The 22,997-nt window shown below is 32.4% G+C and overlaps 1 protein-coding gene across 1 annotated transcript in view; it reads right to left on the reverse strand.

Moving 5' to 3' along the window:
* LOC144436442 (tRNA:m(4)X modification enzyme TRM13 homolog) overlaps positions 1–22,997 on the reverse strand; it is a 75,273-nt gene that overhangs the window by 27,177 nt on the left and 25,099 nt on the right. Inside the window, exon 5 of the mRNA XM_078125241.1 lies at positions 17,540–17,628. Within this exon, the coding sequence (XP_077981367.1) occupies positions 17,540–17,628 (89 nt within the window). The remainder of the gene's footprint in view (positions 1–17,539; positions 17,629–22,997) is intronic.

Here is a 22,997-nt window from a genome sequence, read left to right on the forward strand (position 1 = left end):
ATAGCCATAGTTTATTAATATCATAATGTAATGACAATTGGATAGTCATAGTTTATTAATATCATAATGTAATGACAATTGGACAGCCATAGTTTATTAATATCATAATGTAATGACAATTGGATAGTCATAGTTTATTAATATCATAATGTAATGACATTTGGACAGCCATAGTTTATTAATATCATAATGTAATGACATTTGGATAGTCATAGTCTATTAATATCATAATGTAATGACATTTGGATAGTCATAGTTTATTAATATCATAATGTAATGACATTTGGACAGCCATAGTTTATTAATATCATAATGTAATGACATTTGGATAGTCATAGTTTATTAATATCATAATGTAATGACATTTGGATAGTCATAGTTTATTAATACCATAATGTAATGACATTTGGATAGTCATAGTTTATTAATATCATAATGTAATGACATTTGGATAGCCATAGTTTATTAATATTATAATGTAATGACATTTGGACAGCCATAGTTTATTAATATCATAATGTAATGACATTTGGATAGCCATAGATAATTAATATCATAATGTAATGACAATTGGACAGCCATAGTTTATTAATATCATAATGTAATGACATTTGGATAGCCATAGTTTATTTATACCCACATATTGGGTACCTGTTACTGTCCTTGTGTGAATGTAGAATGAAGTAGTGAGACTAGCAAGTATGTCTAGAAAAACTAGAGCTTTAATGTCCTAGTAACAAACTAACTTGTTAAATCAATAACGAAATACATACACAAACTTTGGCTATCTTGAGGGCTACTCAGCACCACTTGCAGCTGGGAAGATCACCAGCAGGTGTAAGGAGTATAGGCTACCTGGGGAGGTCCCAGCAGATAGGTCCTATGTGTGCTCCTGAATGTAAAACATACTAGTAAGTAAACCGAAAAGATCACCCAGGGAGGACCCGGCAGGTGTCGTAACCATAGCTACCTGGGGAGAACCCGGCAGACATAGCTAGGTGGTGAATTGTACAGGGGTAATTTGCAGTAAACCGAGAAGAGCACCTGGGGAGGACCCGGCAGGCGTCTGTATACTAGCTACCTGGGGAGGACCCGGCAGACATAGCTAGGTGAATGAATTTGTATTTGAAATGAGCTGATTGATTAGTTTTCAGCTGACTGTAAACTGTATTGGGGTAATTGAACAAGGGGAATGGATGCTGAGCAGTGAATGTAACGAATGCCCCCAAGACAGTTAAAGTTAGTGGAGACCAAATGAAAGTAGATTAGAAGCCTCCAGATGCATATAGAATACTCTATGTGTGTGTCATGCTGACTTGTGCTTGCTGAATGTCTTTCTTAGCAATCCGTATATATCTAGTATAGCAGTTCGATGACCACCTGCCAAGATTCTGTATCATGTGATCTTCGATTCCGATTGCCGCAGCTGATGTAGCTGCTCCAATACGAAATGAGTGTCCACAGAATTTGGACATGTCCAGTCCGATTGTACTTAGTATGTGTCGTAAGTAGCCAATGAATTGTCCTCGAGTGAGAATTCCCTTATCTTGATCAAAGAATAGAGGTGATAAGTTCGTTGCACCTTGACGGCGGCGAAGAGGTAGTAACTGTTTCATAGAGCCCAGTGTGTTTAGCGCTGGAATGTTGAAAATATGGATTGGTGTCCTATTGCCAAATGGGTCAGTTTTTGACCTCCGCAATATGACTGTATAATGGGAATTATCCTGCGACCACACAATGTCACACAGTCGTATTACAGATGATGTATCTACCGTGTTCCTGACTGTAAATTCTCCACAGCGTAGGAAACCGAAGAAGGCCATCTGGCATGCACATAGCAGAAGCAGATCGACGTTGAAAGAGAAGACTTTATTCTGTAGCGCAGAAGTGATACTACATAAGATATTGTATGTGATTGGAAAACGTTTTTCAGTGTTTATTCCTGTAATTGCTTGACTTCGTTTTACCCCCTTCAATATGTACTCCAACCTCTCTGAATTGGCAAAGGGGTCAGTATTTCCTTCCTGTAAGTAATGGAAATGTATCCCTGCTAGGTACAGCTTAATAGTATTGTATTTCAAGTCGAGATATTGATGACAGAATGTAACAAAACCTATAAGTATGGTCTCGGAAGTGTGCCTGGTCGAGTGATGACACCACACATAGTGCTGAATTGGATTAATCGTGTCATCGCAGTCTGATATGCTTTGGCTGTCTGGTTGCTAATAGCATGTCCACAATTTGTTTACCTGCAGGTCTATAACTTGAATAGGTCCTCTGGTGGCAGGATTTGGTGGGGTAACATGTCTGCTGTAGGCAGCAATCTGCAGAACTTCTGCATCTGAAAACGAGATAATGCATCAGCAATGTCATTACGTACACCGGGGATATGCCATGCTTGTACTGTAAAGCCATGGAGTGCTGTGCACCAGGTCAATTTGCGCATAAGTTTCATTATTATCTTCACTTTGAATCGTCCTTTGTTGATGATATCGACAGCACTCATATTGTCGCAATAGAATAAAATCTGTTGGCTTGTCCATGTGTGACCCCATAGAACAATTGCCATCACAATGGGATAGAGTTCCCGAAAAGCCATTGATAACTTGTCACCATCTGAAATAAGGTTGTCTGGAAAACTACCTTGGAACCACTTACTGTCATAGTAACCCCAAAGGCTTTATCGGTCGCATCTGTGTAGAGATGCATATCTGCTGCAATAGAATGATTGTCGTCTAACAAAAAGGAGATGCAGTTCCACTGTGAAAGGAATTTCAACCACATATGTATATTAAGTCTGCACTCCTGACTTAAGCGTATGTGATGGTGAAGTTCTTTAACTGTAGTAAATAGGGAAATAAGATACGACACGAAAGACCGTCCTGGGCGTATGATGAAACTGGCGAAATTTAGGTGGCCTAACAAGCTCAGCAGTTCTCGTTTTGTGCATGATTTCCTGTTGAGAAATGAGCTGAGAATTTCACAGATTCGATTCACTTTTTCTTTCGGCAGTCTGGCTTCCATTTTGTCAGAATCTAGTATAATTCCCAGGTATTCAAGGCATGTAGAAGGGCCTACTGTTTTGTGTGGCGCCGTAGGGATGTGGAGAGTATTGAACATTAATGACAGCAGCGCCATAGTTTTGTCTGCGTCAGAGTGTGGTGGATCAATTGTCAGGAAGTCATCTAGTAAATGAAGAATGTCACATATTTCGTATACATTTGAAGCAATCCAACATAGAGCTGTAGCAAGGGTATCAAAAATCTTTGGGCTAGACCAGCTACCAAAGACTAGTCTTGTGAAGAAATAGTATTTGTTGTGCCACTTTATACCATGATAAGGCCACATTTTTGGGTGTAAAGGCAGTAATTTGAAAGCATCTCAAATATCTACCTTGCATAGCCAGCTGCCCCGTCCTAATTTCTTGATATGTTTGATTGCAGTATCTATGGTGACGTAATGTAGAGAATATTGGTCTTTGTTTATCAGCTCATTTAGGGACGACATCGAAATCAAAAGCATCGTAATTACGCGTCGTAATGAGTAAAGACGAGTAGCTACTAGTAGTTACGATGTACTACGCGAAACAGGAGATAATGAGGTGTTCAAGTTCATGAATAACTGACAATAGATAACCAGTTCACTTTTCTTTGTTTCCCGTAAAGACGTCGTCTTTGAGCGTAGATACGCGTAATTTTTTATCGCCAACACACAATAGATAGTGATTCTCACCTTCCTTTTTTCCAATGATGACATCGTCTTCTATCGTAGTTGATCATAGTTTGTCATAATTTTCGATCGTCAAAGAAAACCACGTACTCCAGCCAGTAATGTGCTGATGAAACTAGTACTGTACATGTTTTTATGAGTGCAAGTTCATGGGCGATATTCATAAAAAAAAACAATAAGATACGCACAAAATCAAAGTTTCAATATTCAGTAAATCTTTTCTCGAACATGACGGTATGTATTCGAAATTTATTGTGATGGACGCATGGACGTAATATTGTAACAGTCTAATAACAGTAAATCTTTGAGGAAGATTATTGTACAATTGTGTGACTCTCAAAGCATCAATCGCGGTTAGACTTTCTTTTTGTTTTTTGCACGGTCGACAAACTAACAGTACAACTTACAAGTTACAAGCTCATGCTTGGCGGCCATGGTAGGGCCAAGAAATGCTTTTGAATTTGCATTACGTCGGTAGATAAACATAGAGACGCAAGTGATGAACGTATTCAGTTATTCATAGCCCGAAATTTCATTATATAAATGACGTTTTTCCTCAAAATGTTGAAGAAACAAAACGTTTTTAGGTGACTTCTAAATCAATCAAATCAAACAATATATTAATGCGAGACAGACTTTAGTTTTTAATTTGTTTTTGTGGACAATGTTCGAATTCGACTGACGAATCCTGCGACTCGAATCTAACACGATGAATGCACCGTTCACCAGCCAGACGAAAATGGTCGACATGTTTGTTGACTAGCCGAGAAGTGCATAAGGAACTTGTGAGGCAGTCCGAATAAATAGATGTAAAATCCGACGTTTCGAATAAAAATTCTTCTTCAAGGTATTTTTAGGCAAGACATAGTAGGTAAACATCTGAATATATCTGAAACACTTAGTTGACTAGCCGACTGTACGAATGCCATAGAATTAGAAGGCATCGAATGAATAACATTGAAAAAAGTAAGCGTGAAACTGATTTGCACAGGAAAGAAAATCTTTTTGTTTTTCGTTATTTTTTTCACGATGAAGACTACGCGTAAATGGTCGTAGTTTGGGCTCATGAATAACGGACAATAGGTGTTTACTTTTTATTGTCTACAACCTAAAGTACATGAATATGCGTTGAGACTTATGAATATTCACCGCAGTACATCGTAACTACTAGTAGCTACTCGTCTTTACTCGTTACGATGCGTAATTACGATGCTTTTGATTTCGATGTCACCCCTTAACGAAGAGTGTGTTTCATTGCCGTGGGGTGCTGATAGATCAATGATTAGCCTTTTCTTTTTTGAATATTTACCTTCAGCTATGCCGATTGGATTAATGTGATACACTGCAAATGGTATAGTGTCATATGGGCCTGATAGAAAACCTTTATTGATTTCTTTGTCGATCAATTCTGATGTAGGTATTTGTTGGAGGTGAGCGGAATTGAGATTCTTACATTCATAAGATGTGTCTGGGAGTGGGTGTATTCCAGTGTGAAAACCGTGTCTTAGTCCGTCAATGAGGTAGTTAACAAAAACTTTGTCTGCATGATCAGCTAGATTGCTTGATAGTCTCTCAATGTTAATAGGAGTTGTTACTGCCAGGGAGTTAATAACTGTGTTCATTGTAATGTCTTCCCCCTGGCGGTCCATCCGTTTTTTGTGTCATTACACACTGATTTGGGGTGATCTTTTTTACATGTCAAACAAATGTGAAGGTGGGAGCATCTTGAACGGTTACATCCTGCATTGCTGTTGAAATTATTACAAATTTCGCGTCCCTGTAGGTACACATGGGCCCTGCCATACGTATCCAGCCATTTTTCCGGTTTCTTGCCCTCAAGGTTCTTTGAACAGAAATTGGACGTATGGCCCACTGCTTGGCACAAATTGCAACTTAATGGCTTGTAGTTGGCGAAAATATTACAAAATAAGGTATTACTCCTGAGGGACCAATCTACTTTGACGTTGTTGTACTTTAGATGGGCTGCTGCTTTGGCACTAAACGGCTTGTGATATTCATAGAAACCTTTACCACCATATCTGTTACCCATGTCGATCAAGTCCCTTTCGTATAGGTCTAGTTCTAATCTGCATTGTGGGAATGCATCGCTCATCACGTTTTTATAGATACCGAAGGCTTGAATAAAGTCGCTCAATGAGAGGTCTTTGTTTAGTCTGCCGTCTATCTTATCTGTCTTGTCGTTAGGATTATAAGATTATAATAGGGAATGAGAAGGGCAGCAAGGTTGACGTCCTTACCTTCGATTATCTGTTTACGTAACTGGGGAGATATGGTTTCGACGAACGGTAGCGATTCAGCTGCCACACCAAACTGTGTTCTTGTACCCCCTGTCGTCATCGGAGTTGGATGTGGAGATCGCATAACGGATCAAGTGTACCTGCGACACCTTCATCATTGTTATTCGGCATAGGTCCTTGTCCTGACTGCTAAATCGTTGCTATCATATTCGTCAGGACCGTTAGGTTTACCTGCATCTCCGTAACAGTAGCGGTCAGACCTTGGATCACTGACAGGAGGCCGCCATTGTTGTTTACGCCCATTGCATGATGGTTGAAGGGTTGTGACCCAGCTTCCTGTTCCGGTAGCTGCGCCCGTGAACTTGGATCGTTCCCTGTCCTGCCACGAGGCGCACGGTCGTTGACCCTTTGTTTGTACAAGTCAATAAGGTGGTTCTTTTTAGCGTTGCTGGGGTACGGCACTTGTAAGTTGGATAGTTCAGAACGGAGTCTAGCATTCGTCCAATTTTCCGGTAGCATGAGATTGTACACTTCCCTGTTGTTTTGTGACCGTGATCGACTCGTAGATCTTCTTACTGGTGGCATTGTGATTTCCGTTACTATGTTGAGGATGGGAGCAGATGCAGTAATTCTTGTCGATCCCTAACCGTGTAAGGGTTACCACGCACAGTAGAATGAACCATAGGAATAAGAGTGTCGTACGGAGTTCGTGGGAAGTTGTCAAATGGAATAGATTGACTCGGTAGGCAGAGACAAATTTAGCAATGTTCTCAAAACGCAGCTTGAACTAGACTGAGGCTAGAAGGAGCCTAAGTAGAAAATTATGCATAGTACAAACATTCTGACAATTTCCTGTGCTCCCCTTACGTATACACATGTAATCTGGTGATGACGTACATCCTCTGACATTTCCTGTGAGCATATTTGAACACTGGTTTGTGAACTAGATGCCAGGGGGAATGGAATGTTCAGGCTTATGAAAATATTCTGTATAAACTAAAATTAAATAAATTTTTAAAATGTAATGACATTTGGACAGCCATGGTTTATTGATATCATAATGTAATGACATTTGGATAGTCATAGTTTATTAATATCATAATGTAATGACATTTGGATAGCCATAGTTTATTGATATCATAATGTAATGACAATTGGATAGCCATAGTTTATTAATATCATAATGTAATGACATTTGGATAGTCATAGTTTATTAATATCATAATGTAATGACATTTGGATAGCCATAGTTTATTGATATCATAATGTAATGACAATTGGACAGCCATAGTTTATTAATATTATAATGTAATGACAATTGGATAGCCATAGTTTATTAATACAATAATGTAATGACAATTGGACAGCCATATTTTATTAATATTATAATGTAATGACATTTGGATAGTCATAGTTTATTGATATCATAATGTAATGACATTTGGACAGCCATAGTTTATTAATATTATAATGTAATGACATTTGGATAGTCATAGTTTATTAATACAATAATGTAATGACAATTGGATAGTCATAGTTTATTGATATCATAATGTAATGACAATTGGACAGCCATAGTTTATTAATATCATAATGTAATGACATTTGGATAGTCATAGTTTATTAATATCATAATGTAATGACATTTGGATAGTCATAGTTTATTGATATCATAATGTAATGACAATTGGACAGCCATAGTTTATTAATATTATAATGTAATGACATTTGGATAGCCATAGTTTATTAATATTATAATGTAATGATAATTGGACAGTCATAGTTTATTAATATCATAATGTAATGATAATTGGATAGCCATAGTTTATTAATATCATAATGTAATGACATTTGGATAGCCATAGTTTATTAATATCATAATGTAATGACATTTGGATAGTCATAATTTATTAATATCATTTAATGACATTTGGATAGTCATAGTTTATTAATATCATAATGTAATGACATTTGGACAGCCATAGTTTATTAATATCATAATGTAATGACATTTGAACAGCCATAGTTTATTAATACGATAATGTAATGATGTTTGGATAGCCATAGTTTATTAATATCATAATGTAATGACATTTGGATAGCCATAGTTTATTAATATCATAATGTAATGACAATTGGATAGCCATAGTTTATTAATATCATAATGTAATGACATTTGGACAGCCATAGTTTATTGATATCATAATGTAATGATATTTGGACAGTCATAGTTTATTGATATCATAATGTAATGACATTTGGATAGTCATAGTTTATTAATATTATAATGTAATGACAATTGGACAGCCATAGTTTATTAATATCATAATGTAATAACAATTGGACAGCCATAGTTTATTAATATCATAATGTAATGGCATTTGGATAGCCATAGTTTATTAATATCATAATGTAATGACAATTGGATAGCCATAGTTTATTAATATCATAATGTAATGACAATTCGACAGCCATAGTTTATTAATATCATAATGTAATGATAAATGGATAGTCATAGTTTATTGATATCATAATGTAATAACAATTGGATAGCCATAGTTTATTGATATCATAATGTAATGACAATTGGACAGCCATAGTTTATTGATATCATAATGTAATGACAAATGGATAGCCATAGTTTATTAATATCATAATGTAATGACAATTGGACAGCCATAGTTTATTAACATTATAATGTAATGACAATTGGATAGCCATAGTTAATATTATAATGTAATGACAATTGGACAGCCATAGTTAATATTATAATGTAATGACAATTGGATAGCCATAGTTAATATTATAATGTAATGACAATTGGACAGCCATAGTTTATTGATATCATAATGTAATGACAATTGGACAGCCATAGTTTATTAATATTATAATGTAATGACATTTGGATAGTCATAGTTAATTAATACAATAATGTAATGACAATTGGATAGTCATAGTTTATTGATATCATAATGTAATGACAATTGGACAGCCATAGTTTATTAATATTATAATGTAATGACATTTGGATAGTCATAGTTTATTAATATCATAATGTAATGACATTTGGATAGTCATAGTTTATTAATATCATAATGTAATGACAATTGGATAGCCATAGTTTATTAATATCATAATGTAATGACATTTGGACAGCCATAGTTTATTGATATCATAATGTAATGATATTTGGACAGTCATAGTTTATTGATATCATAATGTAATGACATTTGGATAGTCATAGTTTATTAATATTATAATATAATGACAATTGGACAGCCATAGTTTATTAATATCATAATGTAATAACAATTGGATAGCCATAGTTTATTAATATCATAATGTAATGGCATTTGGATAGCCATAGTTTATTAATATCATAATGTAATGACAATTGGACAGCCATAGTTTATTAATATTATAATGTAATGACATTTGGATAGCCATAGTTTATTAATATTATAATGTAATGATAATTGGACAGCCATAGTTTATTAATATCATAATGTAATGATAATTGGATAGCCATAGTTTATTAATATCATAATGTAATGGCATTTCGATAGCCATAGTTTATTGATATCATAATGTAATGACATTTGGATAGTCATAATCTATTAATATCATTTAATGACATTTGGATAGTCATAGTTTATTAATATCATAATGTAATGACATTTGGACAGCCATAGTTTATTAATATCATAATGTAATATTTGGATAGTCATAGTTTATTAATATCATAATGTAATGACATTTGGATAGCCATAGTTTATTGATATCATAATGTAATGACAATTGGATAGCCATAGTTTATTGATATCATAATGTAATGACATTTGGACAGCCATAGTTTATTAATATCATAATGTAATGACATTTGGACAGCCATAGTTTATTAATATGATAATGTAATGATGTTTGGATAGCCATAGTTTATTAATATCATAATGTAATGACAATTGGATAGCCATAGTTTATTAATATCATAATGTAATGACATTTGGATAGTCATAGTTTATTAATATCATAATGTAATGACAATTGGATAGCCATAGTTTATTAATATCATAATGTATTGACATTTGGATAGTCATAATTTATTAATATCATTTAATGACATTTGGATAGTCATAGTTTATTAATATCATAATGTAATGACATTTGGACAGCCATAGTTTATTAATATCATAATGTAATGACATTTGAACAGCCATAGTTTATTAATATGATAATGTAATGATGTTTGGATAGCCATAGTTTATTAATATCATAATGTAATGACATTTGGATAGCCATAGATTATTAATATCATAATGTAATGACAATTTGATAGCCATAGTTTATTAATATCATAATGTAATGACATTTGGACAGCCATAGTTTATTGATATTATTATGTAATGATATTTGGACAGTCATAGTTTATTGATATCATAATGTAATGACATTTGGATAGTCATAGTTTATTAATATTATAATGTAATGACAATTGGACAGCCATAGTTTATTAATATCATAATGTAATAACAATTGGACAGCCATAGTTTATTAATATCATAATGTAATGGCATTTGGATAGCCATAGTTTATTAATATCATAATGTAATGACAATTGGATAGCCATAGTTTATTAATATCATAATGTAATGACAATTGGACAGCCATAGTTTATTAATATCATAATGTAATGATAATTGGATAGTCATAGTTTATTGATATCATAATGTAATAACAATTGGATAGCCATAGTTTATTGATATCATAATGTAATGACAATTGGACAGCCATAGTTTATTGATATCATAATGTAATGACAAACGGATAGCCATAGTTAATATTATAATGTAATGACAATTGGACAGCCATAGTTAATATTATAATGTAATGACAATTGGATAGCCCTAGTTAATATTATAATGTAATGACAATTGGACAGCCATAGTTTATTGATATCATAATGTAATGACAATTGGACAGCCATAGTTTATTAATATTATAATGTAATGACATTTGGATAGTCATAGTTAATTAATACAATAATGTAATGACAATTGGATAGTCATAGTTTATTGATATCATAATGTAATGACAATTGGACAGCCATAGTTTATTAATATTATAATGTAATGACATTTGGATAGTCATAGTTTATTAATATCATAATGTAATGACATTTGGATAGTCATAGTTTATTGATATCATAATGTAATGACAATTGGACAGCCATAGTTTATTAATATTATAATGTAATGACATTTGGATAGTCATAGTTTATTAATATCATAATGTAATGATAATTGGATAGCCATAGTTTATTAATATCATAATGTAATGACATTTGGATAGCCATAGTTTATTGATATCATAATGTAATGACATTTGGATAGTCATAATTTATTAATATCATTTAATGACATTTGGATAGTCATAGTTTATTAATATCATAATGTAATGACATTTGGACAGCCATAGTTTATTAATATCATAATGTAATGACATTTGGACAGCCATAGTTTATTAATATGATAATGTAATGATGTTTGGATAGCCATAGTTTATTAATATGATAATGTAATGGCATTTGGATAGCCATAGTTTATTAATATCATAATGTAATGACAATTGGATAGCCATAGTTTATTAATATCATAATGTAATGACATTTGGACAGCCATAGTTTATTAATATCATAATGTAATGACATTTGGACAGCCATAGTTTATTAATATGATAATGTAATGATGTTTGGATAGCCATAGTTTATTAATATCATAATGTAATGACAATTGGATAGCCATAGTTTATTAATATCATAATGTAATGACATTTGGATAGTCATAGTTTATTAATATCATAATGTAATGACAATTGGATAGCCATAGTTTATTAATATCATAATGTATTGACATTTGGACAGCCATAGTTTATTGATATCATAATGTAATGATATTTGGACAGTCATAGTTTATTGATATCATAATGTAATGACATTTGGATAGTCATAGTTTATTAATATTATAATGTAATGACAATTGGACAGCCATAGTTTATTGATATCATAATGTAATAACAATTGGACAGCCATAGTTTATTAATATCATAATGTAATGGCATTTGGATAGCCATAGTTTATTAATATCATAATGTAATGACAATTGGATAGCCATAGTTTATTAATATCATAATGTAATGACAATTGGACAGCCATAGTTTATTAATATCATAATGTAATGATAATTGGATAGTCATAGTTTATTGATATCATAATGTAATAACAATTGGATAGCCATAGTTTATTGATATCATAATGTAATGACAATTGGATAGCCATAGTTTATTGATATCATAATGTAATGACAAATGGATAGCCATAGTTTATTAATATCATAATGTAATGACAATTGGACAGCCATAGTTTATTAACATTATAATGTAATGACAATTGGATAGCCATAGTTAATATTATAATGTAATGACAATTGGACAGCCATAGTTTATTAATATCATAATGTAATGATGTTTGGATAGTCATAGTTTATTGATATCATAATGTAATGACATTTGGATAGTCATAATTTATTGATATCATAATGTAATGGCATTTGGATAGCCATAGTTTATTAACATTATAATGTAATGACAATTGGATAGCCATAGTTAATATTATAATGTAATGACAATTGGACAGCCATAGTTTATTAATATCATAATGTAATGATGTTTGGATAGTCATAGTTTATTGATATCATAATGTAATGACATTTGGACAGCCATAGTTTATTAATATCATAATGTAATAACAATTGGACAGCCATAGTTTATTAATATCATAATGTAATGGCATTTGGATAGTCATAGTTTATTGATATCATAATGTAATGACAATTGGACAGCCATAGTTTATTAATATTATAATGTAATGACATTTGGATAGTCATAGTTTATTAATATCATAATGTAATGATAATTGGATAGCCATAGTTTATTAATATCATAATGTAATGACATTTGGATAGCCATAGTTTATTGATATCATAATGTAATGACATTTGGATAGTCATAATTTATTAATATCATTTAATGACATTTGGATAGTCATAGTTTATTAATATCATAATGTAATGACATTTGGACAGCCATAGTTTATTAATATCATAATGTAATGACATTTGGACAGCCATAGTTTATTAATATGATAATGTAATGATGTTTGGATAGCCATAGTTTATTAATATGATAATGTAATGGCATTTGGATAGCCATAGTTTATTAATATCATAATGTAATGACAATTGGATAGCCATAGTTTATTAATATCATAATGTAATGACATTTGGACAGCCATAGTTTATTAATATCATAATGTAATGACATTTGGACAGCCATAGTTTATTAATATGATAATGTAATGATGTTTGGATAGCCATAGTTTATTAATATCATAATGTAATGACAATTGGATAGCCATAGTTTATTAATATCATAATGTAATGACATTTGGATAGTCATAGTTTATTAATATCATAATGTAATGACAATTGGATAGCCATAGTTTATTAATATCATAATGTATTGACATTTGGACAGCCATAGTTTATTGATATCATAATGTAATGATATTTGGACAGTCATAGTTTATTGATATCATAATGTAATGACATTTGGATAGTCATAGTTTATTAATATTATAATGTAATGACAATTGGACAGCCATAGTTTATTGATATCATAATGTAATAACAATTGGACAGCCATAGTTTATTAATATCATAATGTAATGGCATTTGGATAGCCATAGTTTATTAATATCATAATGTAATGACAATTGGATAGCCATAGTTTATTAATATCATAATGTAATGACAATTGGACAGCCATAGTTTATTAATATCATAATGTAATGATAATTGGATAGTCATAGTTTATTGATATCATAATGTAATAACAATTGGATAGCCATAGTTTATTGATATCATAATGTAATGACAATTGGATAGCCATAGTTTATTGATATCATAATGTAATGACAAATGGATAGCCATAGTTTATTAATATCATAATGTAATGACAATTGGACAGCCATAGTTTATTAACATTATAATGTAATGACAATTGGATAGCCATAGTTAATATTATAATGTAATGACAATTGGACAGCCATAGTTTATTAATATCATAATGTAATGATGTTTGGATAGTCATAGTTTATTGATATCATAATGTAATGACATTTGGATAGTCATAATTTATTGATATCATAATGTAATGGCATTTGGATAGCCATAGTTTATTAACATTATAATGTAATGACAATTGGATAGCCATAGTTAATATTATAATGTAATGACAATTGGACAGCCATAGTTTATTAATATCATAATGTAATGATGTTTGGATAGTCATAGTTTATTGATATCATAATGTAATGACATTTGGACAGCCATAGTTTATTAATATCATAATGTAATGACATTTGGATAGTCATAGTTTATTAATATCATAATGTAATGACATTTGGATAGTCATAATTTATTAATATCATAATGTAATGACATTTGGACAGCCATAGTTTATTAATATCATAATGTAATGACATTTGGACAGCCATAGTTTATTAATATCATAATGTAATGATGTTTGGATAGTCACAGTTTATTAATATCATAATGTAATGACATTTGGATAGCCACAGTTTATTAATATCATAATGTAATGACAATTGGATAGCCATAGTTTATTAATATCATAATGTAATGACATTTGGACAGCCATAGTTTATTGATATCATAATGTAATGATATTTGGACAGTCATAGTTTATTGATATCATAATGTAATGACAATTGGATAGTCATAGTTTATTAATATCATAATGTAATGACAATTGGATAGCCATAGTTTATTAATATCATAATGTAATGACATTTGGACAGCCATAGTTTATTAATATCATAATGTAATGACATTTGGACAGCCATAGTTTATTAATATGATAATGTAATGATGTTTGGATAGCCATAGTTTATTAATATCATAATGTAATGACATTTGGACAGCCATAGTTTATTAATATGATAATGTAATGACATTTGGATAGTCATAGTTTATTAATATCATAATGTAATGACAATTGGATAGCCATAGTTTATTAATATCATAATGTATTGACATTTGGATAGTCATAATTTATTAATATCATAATGTAATGACATTTGGATAGTCATAGTTTATTAATATCATAATGTAATGACATTTGGACAGCCATAGTTTATTAATATCATAATGTAATGACATTTGAATAGTCATAGTTTATTAATATGATAATGTAATGACATTTGGACAGCCATAGTTTATTAATATCATAATGTAATGACATTTGAACAGCCATAGTTTATTAATATGATAATGTAATGATGTTTGGATAGCCATAGTTTATTAATATCATAATGTAATGACATTTGGATAGCCATAGATTATTAATATCATAATGTAATGACAATTTGATAGCCATAGTTTATTAATATCATAATGTAATGACATTTGGACAGCCATAGTTTATTGATATTATTATGTAATGATATTTGGACAGTCATAGTTTATTGATATCATAATGTAATGACATTTGGATAGTCATAGTTTATTAATATTATAATGTAATGACAATTGGACAGCCATAGTTTATTAATATCATAATGTAATAACAATTGGACAGCCATAGTTTATTAATATCATAATGTAATGGCATTTGGATAGCCATAGTTTATTAATATCATAATGTAATGACAATTGGATAGCCATAGTTTATTAATATCATAATGTAATGACAATTGGACAGCCATAGTTTATTAATATCATAATGTAATGATAATTGGATAGTCATAGTTTATTGATATCATAATGTAATAACAATTGGATAGCCATAGTTTATTGATATCATAATGTAATGACAATTGGACAGCCATAGTTTATTGATATCATAATGTAATGACAAACGGATAGCCATAGTTAATATTATAATGTAATGACAATTGGACAGCCATAGTTAATATTATAATGTAATGACAATTGGATAGCCCTAGTTAATATTATAATGTAATGACAATTGGACAGCCATAGTTTATTGATATCATAATGTAATGACAATTGGACAGCCATAGTTTATTAATATTATAATGTAATGACATTTGGATAGTCATAGTTAATTAATACAATAATGTAATGACAATTGGATAGTCATAGTTTATTGATATCATAATGTAATGACAATTGGACAGCCATAGTTTATTAATATTATAATGTAATGACATTTGGATAGTCATAGTTTATTAATATCATAATGTAATGACATTTGGATAGTCATAGTTTATTGATATCATAATGTAATGACAATTGGACAGCCATAGTTTATTAATATTATAATGTAATGACATTTGGATAGCCATAGTTTATTAATATTATAATGTAATGATAATTGGACAGCCATAGTTTATTAATATCATAATGTAATGACATTTGGATAGTCATAGTTTATTAATATCATAATGTAATGATAATTGGATAGCCATAGTTTATTAATATCATAATGTAATGACATTTGGATAGCCATAGTTTATTGATATCATAATGTAATGACATTTGGATAGTCATAATTTATTAATATCATTTAATGACATTTGGATAGTCATAGTTTATTAATATCATAATGTAATGACATTTGGACAGCCATAGTTTATTAATATCATAATGTAATGACATTTGGACAGCCATAGTTTATTAATATGATAATGTAATGATGTTTGGATAGCCATAGTTTATTAATATCATAATGTAATGGCATTTGGATAGCCATAGTTTATTAATATCATAATGTAATGACAATTGGATAGCCATAGTTTATTAATATCATAATGTAATGACATTTGGACAGCCATAGTTTATTAATATCATAATGTAATGACATTTGGACAGCCATAGTTTATTAATATGATAATGTAATGATGTTTGGATAGCCATAGTTTATTAATATCATAATGTAATGACAATTGGATAGCCATAGTTTATTAATATCATAATGTAATGACATTTGGATAGTCATAATTTATTAATATCATAATTTAATGACATTTGGATAGTCATAGTTTATTAATATCATAATGTAATGACAATTGGACAGCCATATTTTATTAATATCATAATGTAATGACATTTGGATAGTCATAGTTTATTAATATCATAATTTAATGACAATTGGACAGCCATAGTTTATTAATATCATAATTTAATGACAATTAGACAGCCATAGTTTATTAATATCATAATGTAATAACAATTGGATATTCATAGTTTATTGATATCATAATGTAATAACAATTGGATAGCCATAGTTTACTGATATCATAATGTAATGATAATTGGATAGCCATAGATTACTGATATCATAATGTAATGATAATGGTTGTTGGATTATTGTGGTGTTTCTAGGTTTGATACAGTGCCTATGATTAGTTGATTGATGTAGTACTTGATTGGGGAATGTGTACAATGTGTTACCTTGTATCTGTTGGCTCCTCTGTCAACCAATAGGAATGTAGAGTTTGGACTGCCTGATAAAGAACGTTGAACCCAATGTGATAATAAACCTGTCATGGTACAAAAGATGGGAAAATGAGATGATATCAACACAAATCACAGCAACATTGTCGACAAGTGTTAATACTACTATGGGACTTGATGTGTGTGTGTGTGTGTGTGTGTGTGTGTGTGTGTGTATGTGTTGTCTATATTTACTGAATCACTGGTCCAACTAACATCCCATCCAAAAGAAATGAATTTTCATAACCAGATTTAAATTGAATGCCTTCCGTAAGGGTATAGTCTCGCAATTTAATGATTTATGCAAGAAATTTAGCTCTATCTGTGATTTTCATGTCCCAATGAAAGTGTTGTTGAAATGCCCGCCTCCTATTCTCAGCACAGGAAAGCTTGCCATCATCGACTTCACTCGGCTTTCGTGATCCCCTACATACCGTATATGGGATATGCAAACCCGTCTCCATGGCAAATAATAAACAAAATTCAAACCCACATAACATTGCTATATTTACGCATCAGAAAGTCTACATACTTCATGGTAAGCATCATTACAGTTTAACAACTTTAATACAGTGAACTGATATGGCATTATTGCCCTAATTCATTACTGGGTAAAGTGTATACATTCCTGTTTCGACCAACAGATGCACCATCTGCTCCAAATCCTATAAGTTTCTGCTTCCAACTTTCATCAACTTTGTCACATATAGTTTTTAATCTCACTAACACCACCATTGGTAGGGGGGTGGGGGGGGGGGGGTCACCCTGTTTTTGAAATTGGCAGTAGGGGGGTCATGCTGTTTTGAAAATTGTGGATGGGGGGGGGGGGTCATTGTGTTTTAAATTGTGATGGAAGAAAAAAATCCTTTCTACAATTATGGCATATAGCCTTGTCTGAAATGTGGTACATGTCAATATTTGTTCTTGTCCCTGTTTCTTACATGATTTCTTTAATACTACTTATTAGTTCAAACATAACTATACATATACATATACATGTATTACCTAGCTACCACACTAGTTACAGAACATGTCATGTAAATGCTTGGCTGTTTCACAATCAATGCTTCACTTATATTGCAGTTTGGGGCAAAAGTGAACTTGAAGGTTTCGTAATGGCAATTTTCATAGATAGTTTATAAATGAAGTTAAGGTAGCGGTAAAGGCTAGGACGTCAGTTGAATTTGCATATAAAAACTTCATAAAAAACTTGAAGCAGTCACTAGAAACTATTTTTCACACGCAAAAAAAAAATCCATTCATAGTTAGAGGCACTACACACGAATTAAATATCCCAACATTGGAAAGTTTTCTGTGTAGCTAGGGGGTTTGATACGCCCTCTACGAGGGAAATGGGGAATACACCCACACCTATATGTAAAGTCTGAAGACCTTCAAATGATGGTGTAAACTGTAATAATAATCTGACAGCATTTCGAAACACCACTTTAAAACAATTTGCAAATGAAACCGTCATCGGATATAAAAAGAAAAACTTACTCGCTGCATAATACTAACGTGTCACGTTGCACAATTACTACTATACTAGCCCAAAGCTTGAAGGCCAAAGGTTACATGTTTACACATTCAATGATTCATATTTTGGTTGCTTTGATCGTAACACAAATTTGAAAAAGCGAGAATTGTTTTTAACGGATGGCAAAATATTTCATCAAGTGGGACACAGTATTAGGTAAATTGACTGCAAACTAAATTCACAATTGCAATTAAAGTCAAAACTACATGTACGGGAGTCACTCAAAGTACGGTACTTCCGGTGACCTTGCACTGTACAAGTACGCGATTTCTTGTGTTCAAGATCTTTCAATGATTTTCTATCCACACCCCTTGAATGTATGAACAGCTAAAGCTTTTTATGATGAATATCAAACTTGTCCTATTTACGAAATCCATCTGTATTTACCAAAAACAATTGGCATAGACTCGCCAACATACAATCACACGACTTGTGCTTCCACGTGTACTCCTCCCCGATCGGGCCGGCCTTCGGGTACAGCGACTTGCTCCGAAGTCGAGCGTATTCTACTACTACGTGGTAGCGATATACCAATCAAGTCTAGTTTTTATCTAGCGACATATTTGTTTGTCAATGACGTCTGCGATATCAATATTATTTAAACTATCGTGAACAATTCAAGACTTTTTATCGTGTTATTCTGAGTGAAATGAATGTCTAAACTAAATTCAAAATTGCAAGTCAAAACTACATGTACGGGAGTCACTCAAAGTACGGTACTTCCGGTGACCTTGCACTGTACAAGTACGCGATTACCAAAAACCAACTAATTTGACAGAAGACATGTTTATTCGTCCAAAACTGTCAAATCAAAATCATGCTTTTACTATGTGTATTGAACTGAGTTTGATGTCACACATACTGGGTGTTTAGAGTTTCTCTTTCGCTTTAAGTTCCAGAGCTTGTTATTGGTACATGGTGTTGCATGTAGCTCTCTGACGGAGGTATCAGTCCTCGATGAGTTTTCCTTATTTTTCTCAGATGCTAAAACTCAGACAGAGCCTTCACGCTTGTTCTTACCTTCTATATTTTACTTACTGAGCAAACCATTTTGATATTGAATGGCGAATCTTTGTAAAATAACGATTTCTTTGAGCATTTAGTGTAAGCGTAGCATGTGGTATACGTTACTAAAGAACTCGCTAGTGAAAGGACTCTACGCATGCGCAGTGTAGTGTCTATTGTTTACGACCCCTTAGCCTAGTTACATAGTATCACATTCTGGTAGACGTTTGACACGTGTCTTGCTTGAGTGCTTTCTACACCATACAATCAAGGACACGCCATATTGATAATCTTTACGTTTACTAGAGGGTCTTAACATGTCAGAATGCCAAACACACCAGCGAATTACATGTAGAGCAAAAGAGGTACTGTAAAAAATGCTAAAAATACATGAAAACGTCATTTTTCACCCTTTGTATCTCTTTTTCAAAGCTTTCGATCTACGTTGTTACTCATGGCAATGGAATGAAACCTTTTTTGGTCGATAAAACGTGATTATAAAAAATTTCTCTCAGTGGTTTTTCGACGTAGCAGGTATACTTCGACAACAAGGTGTCGCCAAAGTAGCACTAATTTTTTACCGAAATTTACAGTTTTAAAAATTCATTAAAAAAAAACGATGATAGATATCGACAAAAACCACCGAGAGAAGTTAGAAAATTTTATAAGGAATATATAAATGCAAAGAAATGATTAAAAGATCATGTAGTTTCCAAGATCGAAATGAAAATATTAAAAAATATTTATTTTTCATATTTACTGGTGTCATATTTCAGTAATCATAAAGAAACACAAAATAATAATACTCCTAAAACAATCATATCAAGAAGGATGTTTGCTGCGAGTTTGGTTGCAATATCTTTATTCTGACATTTTTTATGATTTTTTTTACACAACAAAGAAATGGGAGAAAAATAGCCTTTACTGCTACCATAATCTAAATTGTTCTACTCGTCATGTTATTGACACTACAAATCACCACATCTATCAGATTCCAGTTTCTATTATACACTAGGTATGACCACCTAAAGTTCTCTAACATACCGGTGACTTTATTATACATATATTAATGTCAACATACTAATGTTACATGTCTATTTTATGTGATATAGGAAACTCATTTAAAACGTACATTTACGTTAGCTTTTCGAAGCTTGGAATTATTACCTCAAAGGTTATGAATAACCTAAACATTGCCTTAGTATCTCAAGCAACAAAACTCCATATCTGCCAGGGGGAAAACCCCAAGGACTTCCTCACCCCCAGAGGTCACTCATGCATTCAACCAACAATCAGATGCACCAACAACCTTTTTACTGTCATAATGGTATTAAACTTTTCTTAAATATTTTCACCCTATTCTAATTTGAGATGATATTGTCTTTTCAAGATGTGAAATGTTTGCCAAGATAGTCTAAAATTGCCTTAATCTCCAAATCTCCCCGACCAATGATACTACCATTAGATGTGCTGACCTTTACTACATGTATATAATGATGCCATTTAACTTTTTAAGAATATATTTCAACCCTTAGTGTGGTTATAAAGAATAGTTTCTGATACTTGCTGTCTTGTAAAGCATGGATTAGGTTATTGCTAAAGGATCTAAATAGCGTAAATATTGGCTATAAGAGTGAAAATCCTCCAGGGCTTCTAGAGGGAGACCCCCTCAGACCCCCCGCATGAGGTGGACATATCCCAGTCTCAAGCTCTTCCCCTCTTACTGTCAAGATGCTATCAAAGTATATTTCAAAAGTATTTCAACCCTATGTAGTTACTTTTTACATGTTGGTGCTGTCTTGTAAAGCTTGGAAACGATTTTCTAAAAATGTCTGAATAGTCTCAAAATTGACTTTTCAGAGTTAAAAACCTCCTGGGCTTCAAGGGGGAGACCCCCTAGGACCCCCCATGGCAGCTGTACATATTCCCTTCTCAAGCTTTCCCCCTACCTTTCACTGTCAAGATGCTATTAAACTCCTTTTCAAATATATTTACCCTGTGTAGTCAATAATTATAATTATGATAGTGCTAACCCGGGATCTTATAAAGTAGATGCAAGACAGTCAAGCAGTCCACACTGAGTCACGATCATGTTTTAGAATTAAGTGATGGGGGGGGGGGGGGGGGGGGGGTCAGCCTGTTTTGGGTTTTACAGATGGGGGGGGGGGGGGGGGGTCAGTGACTTTTTGTCGGCCCGATTTAAGAATCCACCCCCCCCCCCCCCCGGCTGGAGAAACTGACTGGTCCCTTAGCCAAGTTATTCACGATTCATCCAGCAATGGTTCCAATCATCTTTGAGCATTTGTGAGCTTTTTTCATAGGTTGGATTTAATCACTACGGGGAAAATTGCCATGATTTTGTCGAGTGGTGCACCCTCACTGTACAATAATTATATAGAGGTCAATGTATAGGCAGCGCCATCACACAACGACCTATGTCATATGTCATATGAACCCTAGTTCGTGTGTTCGTTATTTCCCTTTCCTTTTGTTCTGTACTTTATGCCTATCCGCCATTAAAGGTTCATTCGTACGTAATTGGTTTGTCATTATTGCCGCAGTGTTCGTGCTGCCAATTGCCAGATGGTCAAATGGCAAATCGATTTATTGACTAGCGACTCGGACCTACACTACTTTAGCCAAACTGGCAACTCCAAATTTTGAATCACATCGTTCCTCAACGAGTGACAAACTAGCGAATGTTACAAAATTATTCACTGCTTAGGAGTTATCTCAGAGGTCACCGGTATATACATCAGAGGTCACCGGTATATACATGTACTCCGTTTATACTCGACTACTTACAAAACAAAGTGTGAATTGACCACAGTTAGCTGACGCTATATACATTGATATCTGTACTATGTATGGTGG

Source organism: Glandiceps talaboti, chromosome 6 (assembly GCF_964340395.1).
Source record: "Glandiceps talaboti chromosome 6, keGlaTala1.1, whole genome shotgun sequence".
In the NCBI taxonomy this organism is placed as follows: domain Eukaryota; kingdom Metazoa; phylum Hemichordata; class Enteropneusta; family Spengelidae; genus Glandiceps; species Glandiceps talaboti.